This window comes from Leptopilina heterotoma, unplaced genomic scaffold, assembly GCF_015476425.1.
Source record: "Leptopilina heterotoma isolate Lh14 unplaced genomic scaffold, ASM1547642v1 Lhet_101, whole genome shotgun sequence".
Classification (NCBI taxonomy): domain Eukaryota; kingdom Metazoa; phylum Arthropoda; class Insecta; order Hymenoptera; family Figitidae; genus Leptopilina; species Leptopilina heterotoma.
Window position 1 is genome coordinate 354,288 of NW_025110815.1, and position 19,969 is coordinate 374,256.

The following is a 19,969-nucleotide window of genomic DNA, read 5'->3' on the forward strand; positions in this document are numbered from 1 at the left end:
AAATTGTATAAGAAATAGAATATATTTAAAAAATTCGGATAATGAATTCTGTAATATTCTTTAATAAAAAGTATAGAAATTCTTATGTACAAACTAATAGGAGTGGATTAATTAAATTATATGTTAAGTATCCTGAATTCCTAAAATTTATGATTTTCATGAACAATTTTCATTGATTTATCATCCGAAAGAAATAGTTGCTGTCAAAATAATTTTAAATTTACTTTCTCCATTTACATTTTACTTCCACGAATTATTTTTGCTTAAATTGGTAAATAAATTGAAAGTCTTTTGATCAGTCGGTTTTTAAATAAGGAATGAGAAAGCAAATTTTATATATAATTGTATAAATTAATTATATATATTGTATAATTATAAATTATAGTTTATAAATTAATATATAATTTATAAAAATAAGGTGGAAAAGTAAAATTAGTAATTTATTTTGACATCAACAATCTGAATTTAAAAAAAATATATTTTGTAAGTTCTATTAAACAAATTATTGGAAGCAAGCGAATCCTATTTCTATCCAAAAACTTTGGTCTTCATTTCCAATGTCTCGCATTGCTAAATCCAAAATTGGAAGTCTAAGCGGCTTGTCAGTTTTGTAAGTAATTATTGTCTTAGCCCAATCCTTCGCTCGAAACTGAAAAACAGTTTAACATTTTTTTTCTTAGTTTCTTGGTTTTTTATAATCTTGAGAAACTGAATTCATTGTATTTATATTTCACTTTTACGTAAATTATTAATTTAAGTACATATGTGACGCGCTTCGGAGAAAGGTACCTAAGAAAAAAAAACTTCTAAATTTTAGAAAATGTTTATAATTTTTGGAGTAAAAATACAGAAAGAGAGTCAAAAAATTATTTAAATTTACTGAAAATTATTAGGGTTGACAAAAAAGTTTGTACGAAAGGGCTTTGTGCCCGTAAACACAAATAAATAAATAAAAACTTAAATTTTTGTTTTTTTCTGATTTTTCCCTGATTTCCAGACTAAATTTTGACTTTTTCTCTGAAACTAAAGAATATTCTGATTCACTCTCTTATTAGATACTCAAAAAAATGTTCTGTTACATTTATTATGAATTGAATTAATTGTAAAATTATTCGAAAACATTTTTATTTTTTAAATAAATATTTAATAATTATTATTTTTTCATAGGAATTAAGGATTTTAAAAAATTTAAGATCGATCTCTTCATGTTTTATATAATATAATTAAATATGACCGAGTGATAAAATCATTATTTTATATTATAAGAAATATTGTTACTGTAACTTCTTCAAAAATAAAATAAAATACTTTAAACTAACTATAAAATAAAATAATTTACTTTCTAGAATTTTTAATTAAAATTCTTCTTTAAATAAATTATTTTTTCTCCTTTTAATAATTTTTGAAACAGTTCTTTGAGAATTTTCAAATCCATTTGTTTACAAATCAATTTTATCAGAAATTTCCATTATTCGGAAATTCTTCAATTAAATATAAATTAGAAAATAAAAACTTCAAATAATTTCAAAAGAAATTCAATTAAACTTTTTTAAAAAATAATTACTTCCACAGAATTGTTAATTGAAAGTTTGCAAAAATTCAGATTTTCAAAGATTTGATCTTGAAATCTATTTAAAATTCAATTATTTCTAAAAATTCACGCTATAATGCTTTTAATAGGTATTCAATTATTATCTGAAATTTTAACTGAAATTCATTTTTAAATCAATTTTTATAAGATAATTCAACAAGAATCCAATTATTTAAATACAAAATTAATAATTTTATGAATAATTGAATGTTTCTTAAAATTGAATTTTTTTAAATGTTATCAACAAATTTTTAAATAATTGAATTTTGTCGACGAATTTTAATAAAATTTTTGAGAATAATTACATTTTTCCAGGAATTCAATTAAAATTGTAGTAAAAATAATTGAAATTTTGCGAAGAGTTTAATTATTTATGAAAATAATTAAATGTTTGGATAGAATTTTATAAAATATTTTTCAAATTATTGAATAATTATTTGAATAATAATTTTCTTTTGGAAAATTTAATTAAAATAGTAGATATTGAAAATCATTGAATTGAGGTAATTTTTTAAAAATAATTGTAATTTTGCCAATTATTTTTTTAAAAATTGTTGAAAATAATTGAATTTCGGAGAAGAATTTTAATATTTCTAAAGATAATTGAAATTTTGATGATAATTTTTAAAAATGTTTGAACATAATGGAATTTCTGCGAAGAATTTTAATTAATTTTGAAAATTTAAAATTCAAAGTTTCTAAATCTTTAAATTGAAACCTTTTGAAATTAATTTATTGTTTTTATAAAATTCAATTATTTTTGAAATATTTAAGTAAAATTATTCATTAAATAATTTCTGAGTAATAATTTTATGATATTTTTTCAAGAATTAAGTTATTTAATAAGAAATTATTGTCAGATATAGAAAAAATTGAAGGTTTCGTATTAAAATTTGTGGTCATTTTATCTCTGACTTTTTCCTGATTACCCTGACCAATTCTACTTTCCCTGAATTCCCTGACCTGTGTCAACCCAGATTATTGAACTTCAATTCTTTATATCCAAAATATTCGATAAAAACCAGTTTCAAATTTAAATAATTAAAAAGGAAGTTTTAATCACACAATCAGAACCCAGAATTCTTTTGCTTCTGAGGTACCTTTCCTGGGAGAGCGTCACCCACTTACCTGACATTCGTCCATGACAACATCGTATTTAAGCCGTCGATTTCCTCTCGCTGCCAACTCCACGTCATTCCAGGCCAAAAGTTTCATTCCTCGTCTATAATTTTTGCGTTCTGAATCAAAATACGCAACGCTATTTTTACAGTGATAAGTAATATTTTGCTCAGCTTGTTTCGATAACATTTGCAAGAAACTTATCTGGTTGTTGTCGGCTTTATATGTCACCTGTTTGAAAATATTCTTACTAGTATATTTATAATCGAAGTAATTTGTAAGAAAAGGATTTTTATATTTTTAAATAAATAAATAAATAAATAAATAAATAAATAAAATTTTGAGTTTTGAATTAAAAAAAAATTGTAATTAAAAATTAAACAATTACTCATTTTTTGAAAACAAAATTTACCTTGATACTGGGTTTAATCTCACTAAGCCAAATTTCTTGTTCTCCTCCAATGTAATTAATTTCTTTTGTTCGACTTGGATTTGATAATAAGCACGTTGAACGTTTCTCAGCATCACAATGCACCAAAATTGAATCTTGTGTATCACCTCCATTTGGATCAATCCAATATTCTCCTGTTGACCAAAAAAAAAATCATTTTCTTAAAATAATCGAAAATATTATTTATTATTTTTAATTTAAAAGAAAAATAAATTTTGAATATATAGATTAGATTAAATTGGAATAGAATTTTTGAATGTAAATATACGTATTTTTTTAATTATCTTTTGTTAACTTGCCTGATTTTTTATCGGGATGAGTTGCAAAAAGATCGCCACACGTTTTCGCTGGGGAATTTTTCTCGCCACTTGGCTTTGTCATTGTTTTCACATAATTCTCCAGACGATTTTGCATTTTCGCGATGAATTCCTTTTTCTCCTCGGGCGACATTTCATTGCCAAAATATCTCGCTGGTTCATCGCCAAGAGGTGAATCCGATGGTCCCTTACTTGAACCCTGGCCCATATCTGCAAATATATTTAATAAAGAAGAAAAAAATTCAAAATTTCAGTAAAAGAAAAAGAAGTAAATTAATTTAATGGAGAAAATAGTAATGAAGAAATAATGAAATTAACTAAAATAGGCAGCGAGCGAAGCAGCATCGTATCCTAAACTGCCATCTCCAGGAGGTCCTGGCGGTCCGGGTGGACCCGGTGGACCAGAAGGTCCTTGACGACCATCTCCAGGTGGTCCTCTTGGTCCAGGGTTTCCAGTTGGTCCCAAAAGTCCTGGGCTTCCGTCTCGACCAGGATTTCCTCTCATGCCATGCTCTCCGTCCTTGCCTGGCAAGCCAGGATTTCCTGATGCTCCTTTTTTCAAAAAAAAATTTAATTTTAAATCACTCTTTAGGAAAAAAGGTAAATTTTTTCGTTACTGAGATTTTTCAAATTTTAACCTTTGTCGCCCGGTAATCCCTGTGATCCAGGCAATCCTTGTAAACCAATGAAACCTCGATGTCCTTTCATTCCTTTTGCACCATCTATTCCTCTTTCTCCCCTTTCACCATCGGGACCAGCAACTCCTGGTTTTCCTCTAAGACCCTGATGTTTGTCGTGATGAAAACAAAGAAAAAAAAACAGCAAATTTAATGCAACAAAAATAAAATTATTTGAAATTAATTATTTTACGTTACTGTTTTCAAAAAATTTAATAAAACTCTTAACAAGAATATTCAATTATTTTCAAAACAATTTAAATAAAATTTATTGATAAAATTTGATTATTTTTTAAATTTTAATAAAATTGCTTGAGAGAATTCAATTTTTTTAAATTATGATAAAATTCTCTAATGAATTCAATTATTTCCAAAAAATAATAAAATTCTATTCAGGAATTCAATTATTTCAACAAAGAAAAAAATTCTTCTTAGGAATTTATGTTTTCAAAAACTTCAATAAAACTCTTCGCAAGAATTTAATTACTTACTTTGAATAGAATTTAAATAAAATTTCTTTAATAGAATTTGATTTTTTTTAATTTTAATAAAATTCCTTGAGATTTCAATTTTTATCAATTTTGATAAAATTCTTCAATAAATTCAATTATTTCTAAAAATAATAAATTTTTTCAAAAAGAATTCAAATTATTTCAACAAATAATAAAAATTCTAAAGAATAAAATTATTTCAATAAATAATAAAATTTTTCACAAGTATTCAATTATTTTGAAAAAAATTATAATAGAATCTTTTTAAAAAATTCAATTTTTCCATAAATAAAAAAATTTTTCGAAAATATTCAATTATTTTTGTAAATAATAAAATTCTTTGAAAATATTCAATTTGTTTTTTTAAATAAAAATTTGTTGCAAAATCTTAAATTAGTTTAAAAATTTTTAATTAAATTCTTTACGAGAATTGAAATATTTTTAAAACAATTTTAATTAAATTCCTGAAAAAATTCAATTATTTATGAAAATTTTAATAAAATTCTTCGCTAAATTTACTTTGAAAAATTCTAATATAATTATTTATGAGAATTGAATTATTTTCATAATTAATAACAAATTCAAATTGAAAATTATAAAAGAAATCTTTTTAATTGAAAACAATTTGGTTTAATTAATTTTTGGTATTTTTTTAATCTTCAAAGCCGTAAATTAGAATTTTATTAATTTTCAAATTAAAAAAAAAAACAAAGAAAAATTATCAAAAAAATTAGGAATCTTACAGGAGTTCCTTCAGGTCCCGGAAATCCAGTGTCACCTTTTGGTCCCTTTTCTCCTGGAGGTCCAGGATTTCCAATACTTCCTGGTGCACCCTGAAAAGAATAATTTTTAATAATTTTTTTTTTTTTTTAATAATTTTTAATTTAAATTTAATTTAAATTCAATTTTACCTTATTTAAATTCTTCTTTTATTTATTTTTATTTCGAAAGATACAGACGTAAATTTTATTGCTCGAAATAGAGAAAAATGTTTTTCTTCTTCTTTACCAATGTTTTTTAGTTCAAAATTACTATTTGTTTTTAATTGAATAATAATATTAATAATAATAAAAAAAATAATAATAATAGTTTAATATAATATATAATAAAATAATGATTTGGTAATCTATAGAAATGAATAAAATTTAATTTACTTGCAAACCGGGAGCTCCAGGAATTCCAGAAGGTCCAGTCGCACCAGTAGGACCTTTTTCTCCATGCTTTCCACTATGTCCGGGCAGTCCTGGCTTTCCAGGTGGTCCTTCTACTCCAGCTTCGCCCACAGGACCCGGAGGACCGATAGGTCCCGTTATTCCTGGAGGGCCAGAAAGTCCTTCAGGGCCTTGTTTTCCTAACGGGCCAATTTCTCCCTGCAAATGGACATTAATCTGAATAACTTGTTACAAATCAATTAATTAGTTTTCTCATTCGTCAACGAACGTTTCTTCTTTAAATAATTTGAGGAATCTCTATAGTTATTTAATTTACTCACTATATTTATTTAATAATTATTCTATAACTACTCAATTTACATTTTAATTTAAATAAAAATTTAATTTAAATTTTAATAAATAGAAAGTCTAAAAAATAATAAAATATATTAAATAATTGGAAAAGAGTCTAAAATACCGGAGCTCCACGAGATCCTCTTGCGCCTGTAGGTCCAGTGAGTCCTGGTAATCCTGGCAAGCCTCTATCGCCCTGCGGTCCTGGACTTCCAGTCGCTCCAGGTGACCCCGGCGATCCTTCACCGCCACTTTCTCCTTTTGCGCCATCAGATCCTGACGGTCCGGGACTGCCAGTGGATCCAGGATTACCGGGACGACCTACTTCTCCCGGCGCTCCTTTCACACCTTGAATTCCCGGATTACCCGGTGGTCCAATTTTTCCTTGAGGTCCCTATTAAAAATAGTTATTTTTCTCTGAAAACACATTTTCATATTCAAAAATGCCTATAAATTGAAAAAATAAATTTCTTTTTAATATTAAAATTAAAAAAAGAAAATAAAAGATTATTCAAAATATCGTACAATCGATCCAACTAATCCGGGATTTCCGGGAGGACCAAGAGGTCCAGTCTCTCCTCTTGCACCAGGTTCACCTCGAGATCCTTTCACACCCTGCGGTCCGTGTCTCCCTTGAGGACCCAATTCACCAGGAGCGCCTATTTATTAATTTGATAAAGTTTATAAACAAAATTTATTACAATCTGTCTAAAAACGGGGTAGAAAAAAAATTAAAATATCTAGGTTTGCATTAAATAATACTTTTTACATAAAAAAACTAATTCTTTTGATAAAAAACAAAAAGGAGTTAATAGGAAGTTTAAAGATTTAATTTTACCTGGTAGACCTTGACTTCCCCTGTCGCCCTTCAATCCAGAATGTCCTGAATCCCCCTTCGCGCCCGGAAGTCCAATCAAACCCGGTGGTCCTGGAAATCCTTGATTACCTTGAGGTCCTTGCAAGCCTCTCTCACCAGGACCTCCAGGAGGTCCACTTTCGCCTAAGGGACCTGGCGGACCCGGATCTCCTCTCTCTGCCGGTTCTCCAGCAGGTCCGGGCGGACCTGTCAGTCCCTGTGGACCACGATCTCCCGTCCGACCTTCAAATTCATTTCTTCCAATTAAAAAAAAACATTCACATTCCACAAAATTAGATTAATTTTTATATTAATAAAAATAAATTGATAAAAATAAATAAATTGATTAAATTCACAAATAAATTCATTGAAAATTGAAAAGTTTACCTTGTTGGCCTTCAGGACCCAGAGGACCAGTTGTACCCTTATCACCTTTCGGTCCTGCGTCACCAGCGGGTCCCTTCAAACCCGGCAAACCAAGCAAACCGGAAACTCCGGAAATTCCTCTTTCACCTTTAGGTCCCGGAAGACCCTGAGATTTCGATAAAGCATTAAAAAATTATCCTCTTGGAAATAAAGATTATTTATAAATTTATAATTATAATTGAATCTAACATTGAGACCGTCAACGCCTGGTGCTCCAATTTCGCCCTTGGTACCGCCGAGTCCAGTGGCTCCGACAGGGCCCCTTTCTCCAGGAGCTCCCCTTTCGCCTCTATTTCCAGAACTTCCTGGTGGTCCCGCTTGTCCTCGCGGTCCAACTTCTCCATCTTTTCCCGGCGTTCCTGGATTTCCTGGCGCCCCCGGTAATCCCTAAATGGAAACAAAAAAAAATTGTTTTTGGTAAAGACTTTTACTTTGGTAGAGACTTTTTTTTATTCTTAATTTGAAAAACTTTTACTTGAAATCCTCGTGAACCGATGGGACCCGGAGGTCCTTTATCACCAGCAGTTCCTGTTAAACCTGTCGGGCCTTGAACTCCCATAGGACCCGGTTTGCCAGTTTCACCTTTTACTCCCGGCGGTCCAGGAAGACCAGCTTCTCCGTCTTTTCCAGGATCTCCCTAACAACAAATTCCATAAATACGATGTTTTCCACTATAGTAAATTAATAAATAGTAATAAATAAAATTAATAATAAGGAAAAATAGTATTTTATTATTTTACTAGCAAATTTTACGCGCGCGGAACATAATATTCAATTTATTATTATTATTATTATTATTATTATTATTATTATTATTATTATTATTATTATTATTATTATTATTATTATTATTATTATTATTATTATTATTATTATTATTATTATTATTATTATTATTATTATTATTATTATTATTGTGCAAATTACAAAATGTTATATTTTCAAATATAAATTTTCCAACAATTTCTAATTCAAACATACAAAAAAAATTCAATTATTAACTAATTTACTCATTAATTATTCTTATTTATTGATTTTAAAAATTTTAATAAAATTTTTCGCAACAATTCAATTATTTTCATAAATAATAACATTCTTCGTAAGAATTCAATTATTTTTAAACAAAATTTTAATAACATTTCACGAACGAATACAATTATTTTCTGAAATTTTAATAAATCCTTATTTTTTTAAATAGTAAAATATTTGCAAAAATTCAAGTATTTTCCAAAAAAATTTCATGAAAGAATTCAATTTTTTTCTACATTCGTTACAAAATATTTTAAAAAAATTTTATAACAAAAAAAAATTTTCTAAAAATTTTACAAATCCTTCGATACAATTCAATTTTATTTATAAATTGTAAATTTTTTTGCAAAAATTCAATTATTTTCAATAGGTACAATTATTTCATTAATATTTCATAAAAAATAAAATTTTTAAAAAATTTTCGGAAAAAATGCAATTATTTTCTAAAATTTAAAAAAAATTTTTAAGTATATTTTTCGAAATATTTAATTAAAATTATTAAAGAATCTCCATTATTAAAATAAAAGATCCAAAGAAATTCTTCAAAAAGAATTGAATCAGAATTTTTAAAAATTTTAATAAATGTCTTTACGAGAACTCAATTATTTTCCTAAATAATAAAATTCTTCGAAAGAATTCTATTATTATAAAATTTTTTGAAAAAATTCTTTACAACAATTCGATGATTTGGAAAACAATAATTTTAAAATTGGAAATATTTGAAAAGAAAAATTGTTAAAAAAGTTAAAAAACAAAAAAGCAAACTACGAACAGATTACCGAAATCCAACGATTATTAATATAGATATTAATATGTATTATTTATTACTATAAATTATATTTTTCTTTTCTATTTTATTGTACGTACGTGAAATCCTTTTTCTCCCAGTGGTCCAGGTGGACCAGGAATTCCTTGTGGACCAACAGGTCCTTGTTCACCAGTCTTTCCCTCCGCTCCAACGACTCCACGCTCTCCAGGAAGTCCCGGTTTACCAGCGGGGCCAGCTCTTCCCGTTGCTCCCCGTATTCCCTAATTAATTGATTCTCCTGATAAAAAAACTGTTCAATTCGAATTGTAAAAAATATAATAGAAATTCAAAAATAAATTTGAATAATAATGATTTAATAAATAGTATTTGATTTCCATTAAATTTGTTAAAAACCTGCAATCCTGGAAGTCCCTGACGTCCAATTTCTCCTGGACTTCCCTTGGGTCCTGCAGGACCAGCTCCTCCTCGCTCTCCAGTCTGACCTTTGATGGAATAAATATTTAAAAATAATAGAATAGGTTTTTTTTTAAAAAAAGAAACATATTTTATTTCTAGGATTTTACCTTTGGGGCCAATGGGACCTTCACTGCCAGGAGGTCCTCTTGGTCCGAGTATTCCTCGCTCTCCAGGTGGACCAGCAGAACCTGGTGGACCGCGCATTCCCCTCTTACCCCTCTTTCCTTCTGAGCCGGCGACACCTGGCAAACCACGAGGTCCTGGGGGTCCCGAATCGCCTTTTACGCCCACTTCACCTTTGAATCCTTTTTCTCCAGGTTCACCCTAAGCAAAATAATTCATTGGGCAGCAATTAATGAACGATTCGATTAAAAATACATATAAAAATTGAAAAAGTTTTTTTTTTTAATTCTGTTTTGTTATGAAAATTTTATTATTATTTCATTCGACTTAAAAATCAACATAAGTTTTAAAATTTAAATTTAAAATTTAAAAGAGAAAAAACACCTACAGGAATTCCTTTCTCGCCAGGTGTTCCAGGACTGCCGGACATACCCGGTAGTCCTCTTGATCCAGGAAAACCAGGAAGTCCAACAGCGCCGACAATACCGGCATTTCCTTTTTCCCCTTGTTGACCGTCCTTTCCCGACGGACCTTGTGGACCCGCCTCACCCACAAGACCCGTACGACCCGTTTCTCCTGTTAAATGAAAAATTCAAAATTTAATAAATTGTCTATATAATAAATATTTCTAATAAACAATTTACCAACCCCTTGGACCTGGAGAACCTTGACTTCCTTTTGTTCCCTGCGTTCCTTGATCTCCTTTTGCACCCGGATGACCCGGAAAACCTGGAGCTCCAGATTTTCCAATAGGACCCTTAAAATTTCAAAAATGTAGTATTATTTATTTTTCTCACAAACCTCTAGTTTAAATATTCTTAAAATATTTTATTTAAATTCAGAATTAATTTTACTAACGGATTGTCCTGGAGGTCCAATCATTCCATCGATTCCTCTAAGTCCTGGTGGTCCTGGCAGTCCTTCCCTTCCTCTCTCGCCACGAGAACCAGGTGGTCCCTATTATTTAAAAAAAAACGATCTTTCTATTTTAATATTATTAACATAATTAAAAAAAAGGGGTTATAAAAATTTTACGTTTAATATTCCTGAAGAATGTAAATAAAAATTATTTTCTAAAACAGTAGAACAATAAAGGTACCATTTGTCCAATTGGTCCACTAGGACCCGAAGGACCTAGTGGCCCTTTTTCACCGACCGGACCTAGGTCTCCTTTAGCTCCGTCCGAACCAGGAAATCCTCGATGTCCTTTCATTCCAGGAAGACCCGGCAGACCTGTCGAACCCCTGGGACCTGGAGTTCCTGGAGGTCCTTGAACACCGACATCCCCATCTTCTCCAGGCTCTCCCTTGTATAAAATTTATAAAATTTAGTTATTTAGCGAAAAAAAAAATTAAAACAAAATTCAATGTGAATTGGCCGAAAAAATGTTAATTTACGTCTTTTCCGGGAAATCCCGGCAGTCCTCTATTTCCAGGTGGTCCGGCAACTCCTGGAGGTCCTGAATCTCCTGGTTCTCCTCTCGGACCAGGAAAACCCTGCGGTCCAGGAAGTCCTTGTGGTCCTGTAATTATTTTTCACTAAACGATGTTTCGTTTCATTTTGATCAAATTATAAATGTTATCAATTAATAGAAATTGTCGACTTCTGATAATTAATTAATTAATTAATCATTTTTATTAATAATAATATAATAATTTAATTATAATTGATAATTAATTAATTATCACAAATTGAAAATTAATTTTTAAGATATTCTACAATACAAAAACGAAGAGAAATTATACTAAAATGATAAGAATACCTGGAGGACCACGTGGACCGGAAGGTCCAGTTTGTGCGTGAATATAGGCAAAAGGATCCGGTCCTGAAGGTCCTTTCTCGTCACTTCCTTGAGCCATAGCTAATTGTTGATAATACATGGAAACCTAGAAAATAGAAGAATATTTCAATTACTTCAAGTTCTATTCTATTTTCATTTAAAAAAGAACTTTTCTGAAATAATAAATTAATATTTTGTAAAAGTTAAATAACTTACATCAGGAGCAGGAGAACCAGAAATATCGGAACGTGTTGGTCGTGCAGTTGACATAGAATCATCCTTTAATTATAAATCGTATAAAACTTATGTCACTATTTATCCATAAAGTGTAAATTAAATTCAATTCAATTAAATTAAAATAAATTTAGTAAACTTTAGTAAATTTAGTTAAATTGAATAAATTAAATTAAATTATTGATTATATCTATCTATACCAATTTTTTTCTTATTTTACTCACGCGTGATCCGGAATATACAGAGTTGACTCGATTACTTTCACCAGGAATGATTTCTGATGATTGCTTATAGAGAAAAAGCAAAGAAACATTTTATATTTCATTTAAATATTATATTTTAACAAGAGAAAAAGTTATTTACATCATTTTCTGGCTCTTCTGTTTCTGAATCCGAATTTTCCAAAGATTCCGAATCTGCAAATTGAAAGGAAAATTTAATATTATACATATATTCGAAAATAAACTAAATAAATAGTTAATGAATTTTAATATTGAAATATTTGTTAAACAAATATCGACCATTTATTGTGCACGGAATGAGATGTGAACAGTCGGGTTTTCCACGATTGCATATGCAAAGTGTGCAATTATTTGGCTTCCACTCCTCTCCATGTCTTCGAAAAATTCCTTCATATTCGCAAATTGTATTTTCTGTGTAAGCAACAAAATATTTTTTCTTTAATTACTTAGTTAATTGAGAAAAATCTATATATTCTAAACTTTTTTTTCTAATACTTTTTCTTTTTAAATGTTATCAATTTTAAAATTAATTTACTGAAAATCATTGAAAGTATTTATCAAAAAATATGCAAATAATTGAATTCTTTCGAGAAATTTCACTAAAAATGTACTTTAAAATAATTAAATTTTTGCAAAGAATATTATTATTTAAATGAAAAGAATCGAATTCTTCCAAAGAATGTTACAAAAATTGTACTGAAAATAATTTAAATGTTTTGAAGAATTTATTTAAGTTTTTTTTTTAAAATACTGAAGTTATTTTTAATAACTTTTTAGTGAAAATATTGAAAATAATTGAATTTTATGAAGAATTCCTTTAATGTTTTTAAAATAATCGTAATTTTATTATTAATTGTAATTAATAATTTTATTATTAAATTTTATTAAAATTATTGATATAAATTCAAATTTTTTAAAACAATTTTATTAATTTTCATAAATAATTAATTATTTTTAAAGGAATTTATTTAAATTTTGTGAAAATAATGTAGATTTATTTTAATAATTTTATTTTTAATTGAAAATTTAAAAAATAATTAAAATTTAAAAAAAAAATTTTATCAAAAACTTTTGTAAAAACTTTTTTGTTTTATTACAATTTTTAAAAATAATTTAATTCTTGAGAAGAATTTTACAATTTACAAAAATAATTGAATTGTTTCGAAATTCGTTTTTCGAATAATTGTTCAAATTGTTTTTGAAAATAATTGAATGTTTTGAAAGAATTTTATTAAAAATTTCGAAAATATTTTTGGATTCAATAGAACAATTTTTATTAAAACGATTAAAAATAATTAATTTTTCTTAAGAATTTTATCAAAGTGCTGAAAATAATCCTATTCAATTAATATTTTTAAAATTAAAAATTCTTCTACAAAATTTTATAATTGTATTAAAAATAATTGAATTCTTCCGAGGAATTTTACTATTTATAAAAATAATTCAATTCCTCGAAAGAATGTTATTATTTATGAGAATAATTTAATTGTTTCGAAGAATTTTATCAGAATTTTTTGAAAATAATTGAATATTCTGAAAAAATTTTAATAAATTCAATTCCTTTGAAAAATTTTATTATTTATGAAAATAATTGAATTCCTCCAAAGAATTTTTATCAAAATTGTTGATAATAATCGAATTTAATTAATATTTTTAAAAATAATTGTATTCTTTTGAGAAATTTTATTAAAAATTGTATATTGAAAATAATTGAATTCTTCCAAAGAATGTTATTATTTATGATGAGAAAAATTGAATTCTTCCGAAAAATTGTACTAAAATTTTTGAAAAATAATAAATAAAAATATTTAATTATCTACTTAATAGGATTCATTTTATTTTGAATCTGAAATTATTCAAAAATTTATGTTTATATTTTAAAAATATATAAAATTTTTCAATTTACAAAATAATAATAAATGAAATACTGCGTACCTATCATTTGCTGATTATTAAATAATAATTTTTATAAATTAATTAATTGTAGCAATTAAATTAATTTATTTTACCATTTTCTGTGTTTGGAGTGTCAGATGTTGATTGAGAAGAATAAACAGGTCTCACTGTTATCGAAACGGGTGTCGATTCGGAAAATCTCGAGTGTCCTAAAAAAAAGTAAAGAAATAATTTTATTAAACACAAATTTTTTTGTTTCTGATAGAAATTTCAACACTTTAGTTTTGAAATGTGTAAAAAAATGTAATTATTCGTAAAATTTTGAAGTATTTGTTTTAGTTTTGACTTTTAATTTACCATAAATTCCAGGTGCGGAATAATGTACAGTTTCCGTTTGAGTTTCCTCTGTAGATGTTTCTGAAAGGATAAAAAATTGATAAATTCTTTATAAGAATTAAATTCAATTATTCAACAAATTTTTTATTTTTGCTTTTAAATAGTTAAATTTCAGTTGAACTTTTTAATAAGAATTGATTTAAAAACGAATTTCAGTTTAAATTTTAGATATAATAATTGAATAAATTTTTCTGAATCGATTAAAACAATTTTTTTATTCGTTAAAATTAATTTTCGAACGCTGCTTTTTTTTACTACTTTTTTTCAGTATTAAATCTACTTTTTGATACTTTTTTCAATATTAAAACTAATTTTTCATACTTCTTTAAAATTAATTATTGAGTGTGAAGCCTGGAATTTAGATATTTAAATACGTAGATTTTAATTGATAATTTCAACAACTGGTACAAAGCGAAGGAAGCATATGTCCAAGAAACTTCCGGTTTTCGCCATATGATAAATTAATTGATTCGTAACACGATTCGCAATTGCCTCGAATTAACAGCCATTAATTGAAAAGGGTCAAATGCAGATCATGATCTCGTCCATCATTTCGAGAATATGACAATGAGAGAAGAATATCATTTCAACAAATGCAAAAATTATTGTCGAGAATAAAAATAATATAAATTTAGAAGAAAAAGAATAATTGTGAAAGAAAATTTTAATTAATTCAAAGAGTTTAATGCTCAAGTAAGATGATCCCTTCGATACATACGAACTCATGAATTCATGAGTTCGCGTGACTCGCTATTATACAATGACTGCAGCAGTTTATATAGTTGCTATTAAAAGTAATAACGAGGGATGCTGCACATAACTTTGTCTTTGTTCTTAAGACTCTCCTCAATCAACACATGTAATTCAAAAGCTGTCTATATATTAGAAATGCAATCGGCTCTTATGTACGGGAACTCAAGTATGTCGTCCAAAGAAACGCACCGAATCGATAATATGCTCTAAAGAAATTCGTTTTGAGATAAAATCCTCCGACAAGAGCCAAACTACTTGAGAGACTGTATAAGCAATAGCAAGCAATAGTCTTCACATTCAGTATTATCGTTCATTACACACAAATATTCGCATCTCAATTTCGATTTTTATTTTTGCGTTAAAATTGCAACTCGATTTTTCATTTTCTCTTTTCTTTTCGTCTCGAAATCGCGAGAAAAAGAATTGAAACAATTGAATATTATATTTTCTTTTTTAAGAACAGAGTCTCGTCTTGGATCACAAATTGTTCAAAATTGCACTCGAATATTTTTCTTCTCGTCTCGATATCGCGAGAAAAAGAATGAAAACAATTGAATTTCTTGAATTTTCCCAGAATTTTTCACGAAACAATGTTACATTTTCTTTTATGAAAGGACACAGTCATAAATCGTTAAAAATTTCCGATTCTTTTTCTCCTTTTTGGCGCAAAAATAAAACTCTCTTCAAAAAGTCAACGCACGTTTTCTGTGAAAAAAAAAAAATTTTTAGATAAATTTGAATAAAATGAATTAAAATAAAATTAAATAAAAATTTCCCTCTTATTTTACTACTTTTGTTAATAATAAAAAGTGAATTGAAAGTAAATTAAAAATTGAAAATATTTCCGAAAAACTGACCATTACTCTCGTCGTACTCCTCGTAATAATCCTCATATTCCGAGTATAAATCCGAATGAACATTCGGCAATTGAGTTGGTTTCGGTCGATGTCTTTTCGTTTTTGCAGACTCCAATTGGGCCAAATTTTGGACCACGAGGAAAGCTGCGATTAAAAGAATGGTGGTCCTCTTCCCCATTTGCCGCCGATTGTTGTCTCTTCTTTTTTCACTTCCTGATTTCCTCCACCACTAGAGCCAACCCGGCTCTCACTGTGCTTGAGGGCAAACTAGACATGTGACAAGACTCGTGTCATCTATTTAGCAGATGCTTCCATCGCAGAAGAGGTCATCATCCTCCGGAGTAGCAAAACTTCACCCCTCTTCTTGCATTTTTTCGCCAACTCTTCCCATGAGCCATCTTCCTCCTTTTTTCACTAGATTCAAGTGAGAAATATTAAAAAAGTCAATTATTATCCCAGGGGTTGAAATAATAGCAAAATAAATATTAATTTTTCAATTCTCCAATTCTTTCAATTTAATTCTTCTTCTTTCAGTCAAGGACAGGGTTGCCTCAGTACAATTTAATTTTGTTTTTTCCTTGATCAATTAAATACAAAAATAAAAATTTTTTTGAATAATTGAATTCTTTCGACGAATTTTAATAAAAGTTATAAGAATAATTACATTTTTCGAGGAATTTTATTAAAATTGTATTAAAAATAATTGAAATTCAGCGATGAGTTTTATTATTTATGAAAATAATTGAATTCCTAAAAAGGATTTGATTATTTATGAAAATAATTCAATCCCTGTAAAAAATTTTATTTTTTTAAAGAAAATAATTGAATGTTGGCGAAGAATTTTATTAAATTTCCTGAAAATAATTGAATTTTTGGGAAGAATTTCGATATTTTGCAAGATAATTGAATTCTTTCGGAGAATTGCGTGAAAATTTTTGAAATAATATTTACAGAATTATTAATAAAAAAAAAGTCTGAAATATTCGTAGATTTTCCAACGATTTGAATTTGAAACCTTTACAAAATTCAATTATTTTTAAAAATTGCTATTATTTGTAATTTCTACAAAAATCAATTTTTTTTTAGTTTTTAACTAAAATTCTTCTTTAAATAAATTATTTTTAATTTTGTATTTTTGACAAAATTCTTTGAGAATATTCAAACTCATTTATTTACAACTCAATTTTAATTGAAATTTCGATTATTTGAAAATTCTTCAATTAAATTTAATATATATATTAAAAAGTAAAAACTTGAAATAATTTTTTAAAAAAATTCAATTAAACTTTTTCAAAGAGATTAATTTTACAGAATAATTGTTATATTTAAAGGTATAAAAAATTCAGATTTTCAAAGATTTTGATATGAAATCTTTTCAAAATTCAATTATTTCAAAAAATTGAATTTAAAATTCAATTATTATTTAAAATTTTTCCTGAAATTCATTTTTAAATCTATTTTTACTGTAACATTCTACGAGAATTCAATTATTTTAATACAAAAATAAATAATTTATTGAATAATTGAATGTTTTTTAAAATTGAATTCTTATTAAAGAATTTCATCGACAAGTTTTTAAATAATTGAATTCTTGCGAAGAATTTTATTAAAATTATTCAATAAAAAAAATCAACATATTTTTGAATAACTTTAATTGAAAATTTCAAAAGTAATTGAATATTATGAAAAATTTCTTTCAAGTTTTTCAATTATTGTAATTAAAAGATTGATTACCTTGAATTTTATTAAAATTTTAAGGAAATTAATTGAATTTTTATCAAAATTTAAATTCACTGAAGAATTATACCAGAGCTTTTGAAAATAATTGAATATTTTCAGAAAATATTTTTAAATTTTCTAAAAATAATAGTTTTTTTAAAAAAAATTTTTAAATATTACAATTTTTGAAATTCCTTTGAGGAATTTTATTAAAATTGTATTAAAAATAATTGAATTCTTACAAAGAATTAAAAAAAAAATTCAGAATAATTAAATTCCACTAAAAAATGTTATTATTTATGAAAATAATTAAATCTTTGCAAAGAATTTTATTATTTATGAAAATAATTGAAGTATTGCGAAAAAATTTATAGAAAATTTCTAAATAATTGAATTTCAGTGAAATTTTTATTATTTATAAAAATAATTAAATGTTTGAGTAGAACTTTATTAAAATTTGTTTAAATACTTGAACTGAGGAAAATTTTTGAAAATAATTGAAATTTTGCCAACAATTTTATTACTTTTGAAAATAATTGAATTTCTGCAATAATTTGTAACTCCTTCAAAATTCAATTTTTTTTTATTGTTTTTAAAAAAAATTCTTCTATCAAAAAGGAAATTATCGTCTTAAATAAAATATCTATAAAATAAATTAAAATCCCTGACTTTTCCCTGACCAATTCGACTTTCCCTGAATTCCCTGACCTGTGGCAACTCTGAAGAAGAAATTTTCAGGTCAAAATAAAATTTCGATTTGTAAATTAATTATTAAAGGCAAAAAAAAATTGAAACATTCCTCGAATAGATCGAAAGATATAGTCCTGTTTTTACACTGACCTTAATTTCTTTCGCGTTAACGTGTCAGAGAACTTTTCTCCGGATCGCACTTGCATATTTACATGTGTTACGATTATCTCAATCAGAAGCAAAAATCATCGATTATTATTATTATTTTTACTTACTTATTTTGTATTACTATTATTATTAACATCTTTCATATTATAATTTCACGTGGTTGTGAATTTAGTCGACATTTTTCTTAAGAAAATAAATAAGCCCTTGAATTATTATAGGTTGTTTGTGTTCCTTTTCTTCTTCTTTAAAAGTTCCCTTTTAGTTACTTATGTAAATTTAAAAACCGTCTTTATTCAGTATTTTGGGTACTAAAGACTTGAAGATGATTAACTTTTAATAATAATTGATTCTCCTTTTGTATTTTCACTCAAAAAATTCAAAAAATTATAAACATAACCTCAAAAATTTTTTCTCGGTAGCGCGGCACAAATATTTTTGAATATAGGCAAAAATAAATGATGTTAATAAAATTGTTTTCACTAGAAAAGAAGAGGAAAAAAGTGAATAATTCTTTAGAATGTATCGGATAATTTGTCTGGGAAATAATGCGGAAAAAGAAAAATAATAGTTGCACTCAATGACCCATTCGACAATGTTGTTATTAATTTGCACACGCATCCTTAGGGGGGCATTCACAATGTAGAACATTTTTTTGCAAATTTTCACCTCCTCTACAAGTGAAAAAAGTTACTACACATTAGGGCAATTTTACTATTTACCGTAAAAAAATAGCTCCGACCCCCCCCCAAAAAAACCCCTTAAATTAAAATCTTACATAGTTTGTGAATAGACCCTTATTTCTTACAAGTAATTTTATTTAAATTGCAGAAATTCATAAACATGTCAATTTTAGACATGTTTGTTGTTGACAGTTGACAGTGCGCCTAAAACCTTAAGAAGATGAAGAAAAACATGTTTAGTGACAAAGAAAAGTGGAAAAATTGGGAATAAAATGAAAAAGTAAGAATAAAATATTGACACATTGTTTCCTAAAATAAGTAGGTTCCAAGTACTAGTTTAACCCTGCGGTCCCTGCGGTAATTTGACAAGCTTGTGAGTTTAAATCGTTTAAATAGTGGACTCGTTATCAACATGCATATAAGACAATGATCATCGTTTTGACCGCATTCTCAACAACCGTCACACATACTTAGTATTAACCACAATAAACTATTTTGACCCGCGCCCTGTTCCTTAGTTCAAACGGCAGTAAATCAGAGTTGCCACTATTTCTAATAACCGGGATAATATGTAAAACTCGTTTAGGAAATAGACTGTATAACATTGTTACACATACGCGAATCAAACAAATATCTCATTCCACTCAATAGTGCCAATAATAATACTTGTCAAATTTTTCTCTTGCATTTATTTATGTTTCCATTCGAAAATATTTGTCATATTTTCTAAAAAAAAAAAACTAT

General features: G+C 26.9%; 1 protein-coding gene across 2 annotated transcripts; it reads right to left on the reverse strand.

Annotated features, from left to right (window-relative positions):
* Positions 1-42: 42 nt before the first annotated feature.
* On the reverse strand, positions 43-19,869 carry LOC122500723 (collagen alpha-1(I) chain-like). Of its 2 annotated transcripts, none has more exons than XM_043609801.1 (31): positions 18,653-19,869; positions 15,969-16,382; positions 14,320-14,379; positions 14,076-14,171; positions 12,346-12,477; positions 12,188-12,240; positions 12,049-12,111; positions 11,807-11,869; positions 11,573-11,696; positions 11,208-11,332; positions 10,910-11,116; positions 10,669-10,767; positions 10,459-10,567; positions 10,199-10,386; positions 9,795-10,011; positions 9,625-9,713; positions 9,330-9,491; positions 7,909-8,070; positions 7,623-7,820; positions 7,395-7,539; positions 6,990-7,250; positions 6,677-6,810; positions 6,276-6,545; positions 5,801-6,016; positions 5,390-5,479; positions 4,117-4,261; positions 3,797-4,030; positions 3,461-3,688; positions 3,123-3,295; positions 2,720-2,941; positions 43-649 (listed from the first exon to the last, which is right to left on the reverse strand). In XM_043609801.1, exons 2-31 carry the CDS (start codon positions 16,144-16,146, stop codon positions 503-505), a joined length of 4,590 nt encoding a protein of 1,529 aa, XP_043465736.1. In that variant the 5' UTR covers positions 16,147-16,382; positions 18,653-19,869; the 3' UTR covers positions 43-502. The 2 variants fall into 2 exon arrangements, with proteins under 2 accessions (XP_043465736.1, XP_043465729.1); XM_043609794.1 differs by having other exon boundaries at positions 18,528-19,869.
* Positions 19,870-19,969: the final 100 nt, after the last annotated feature.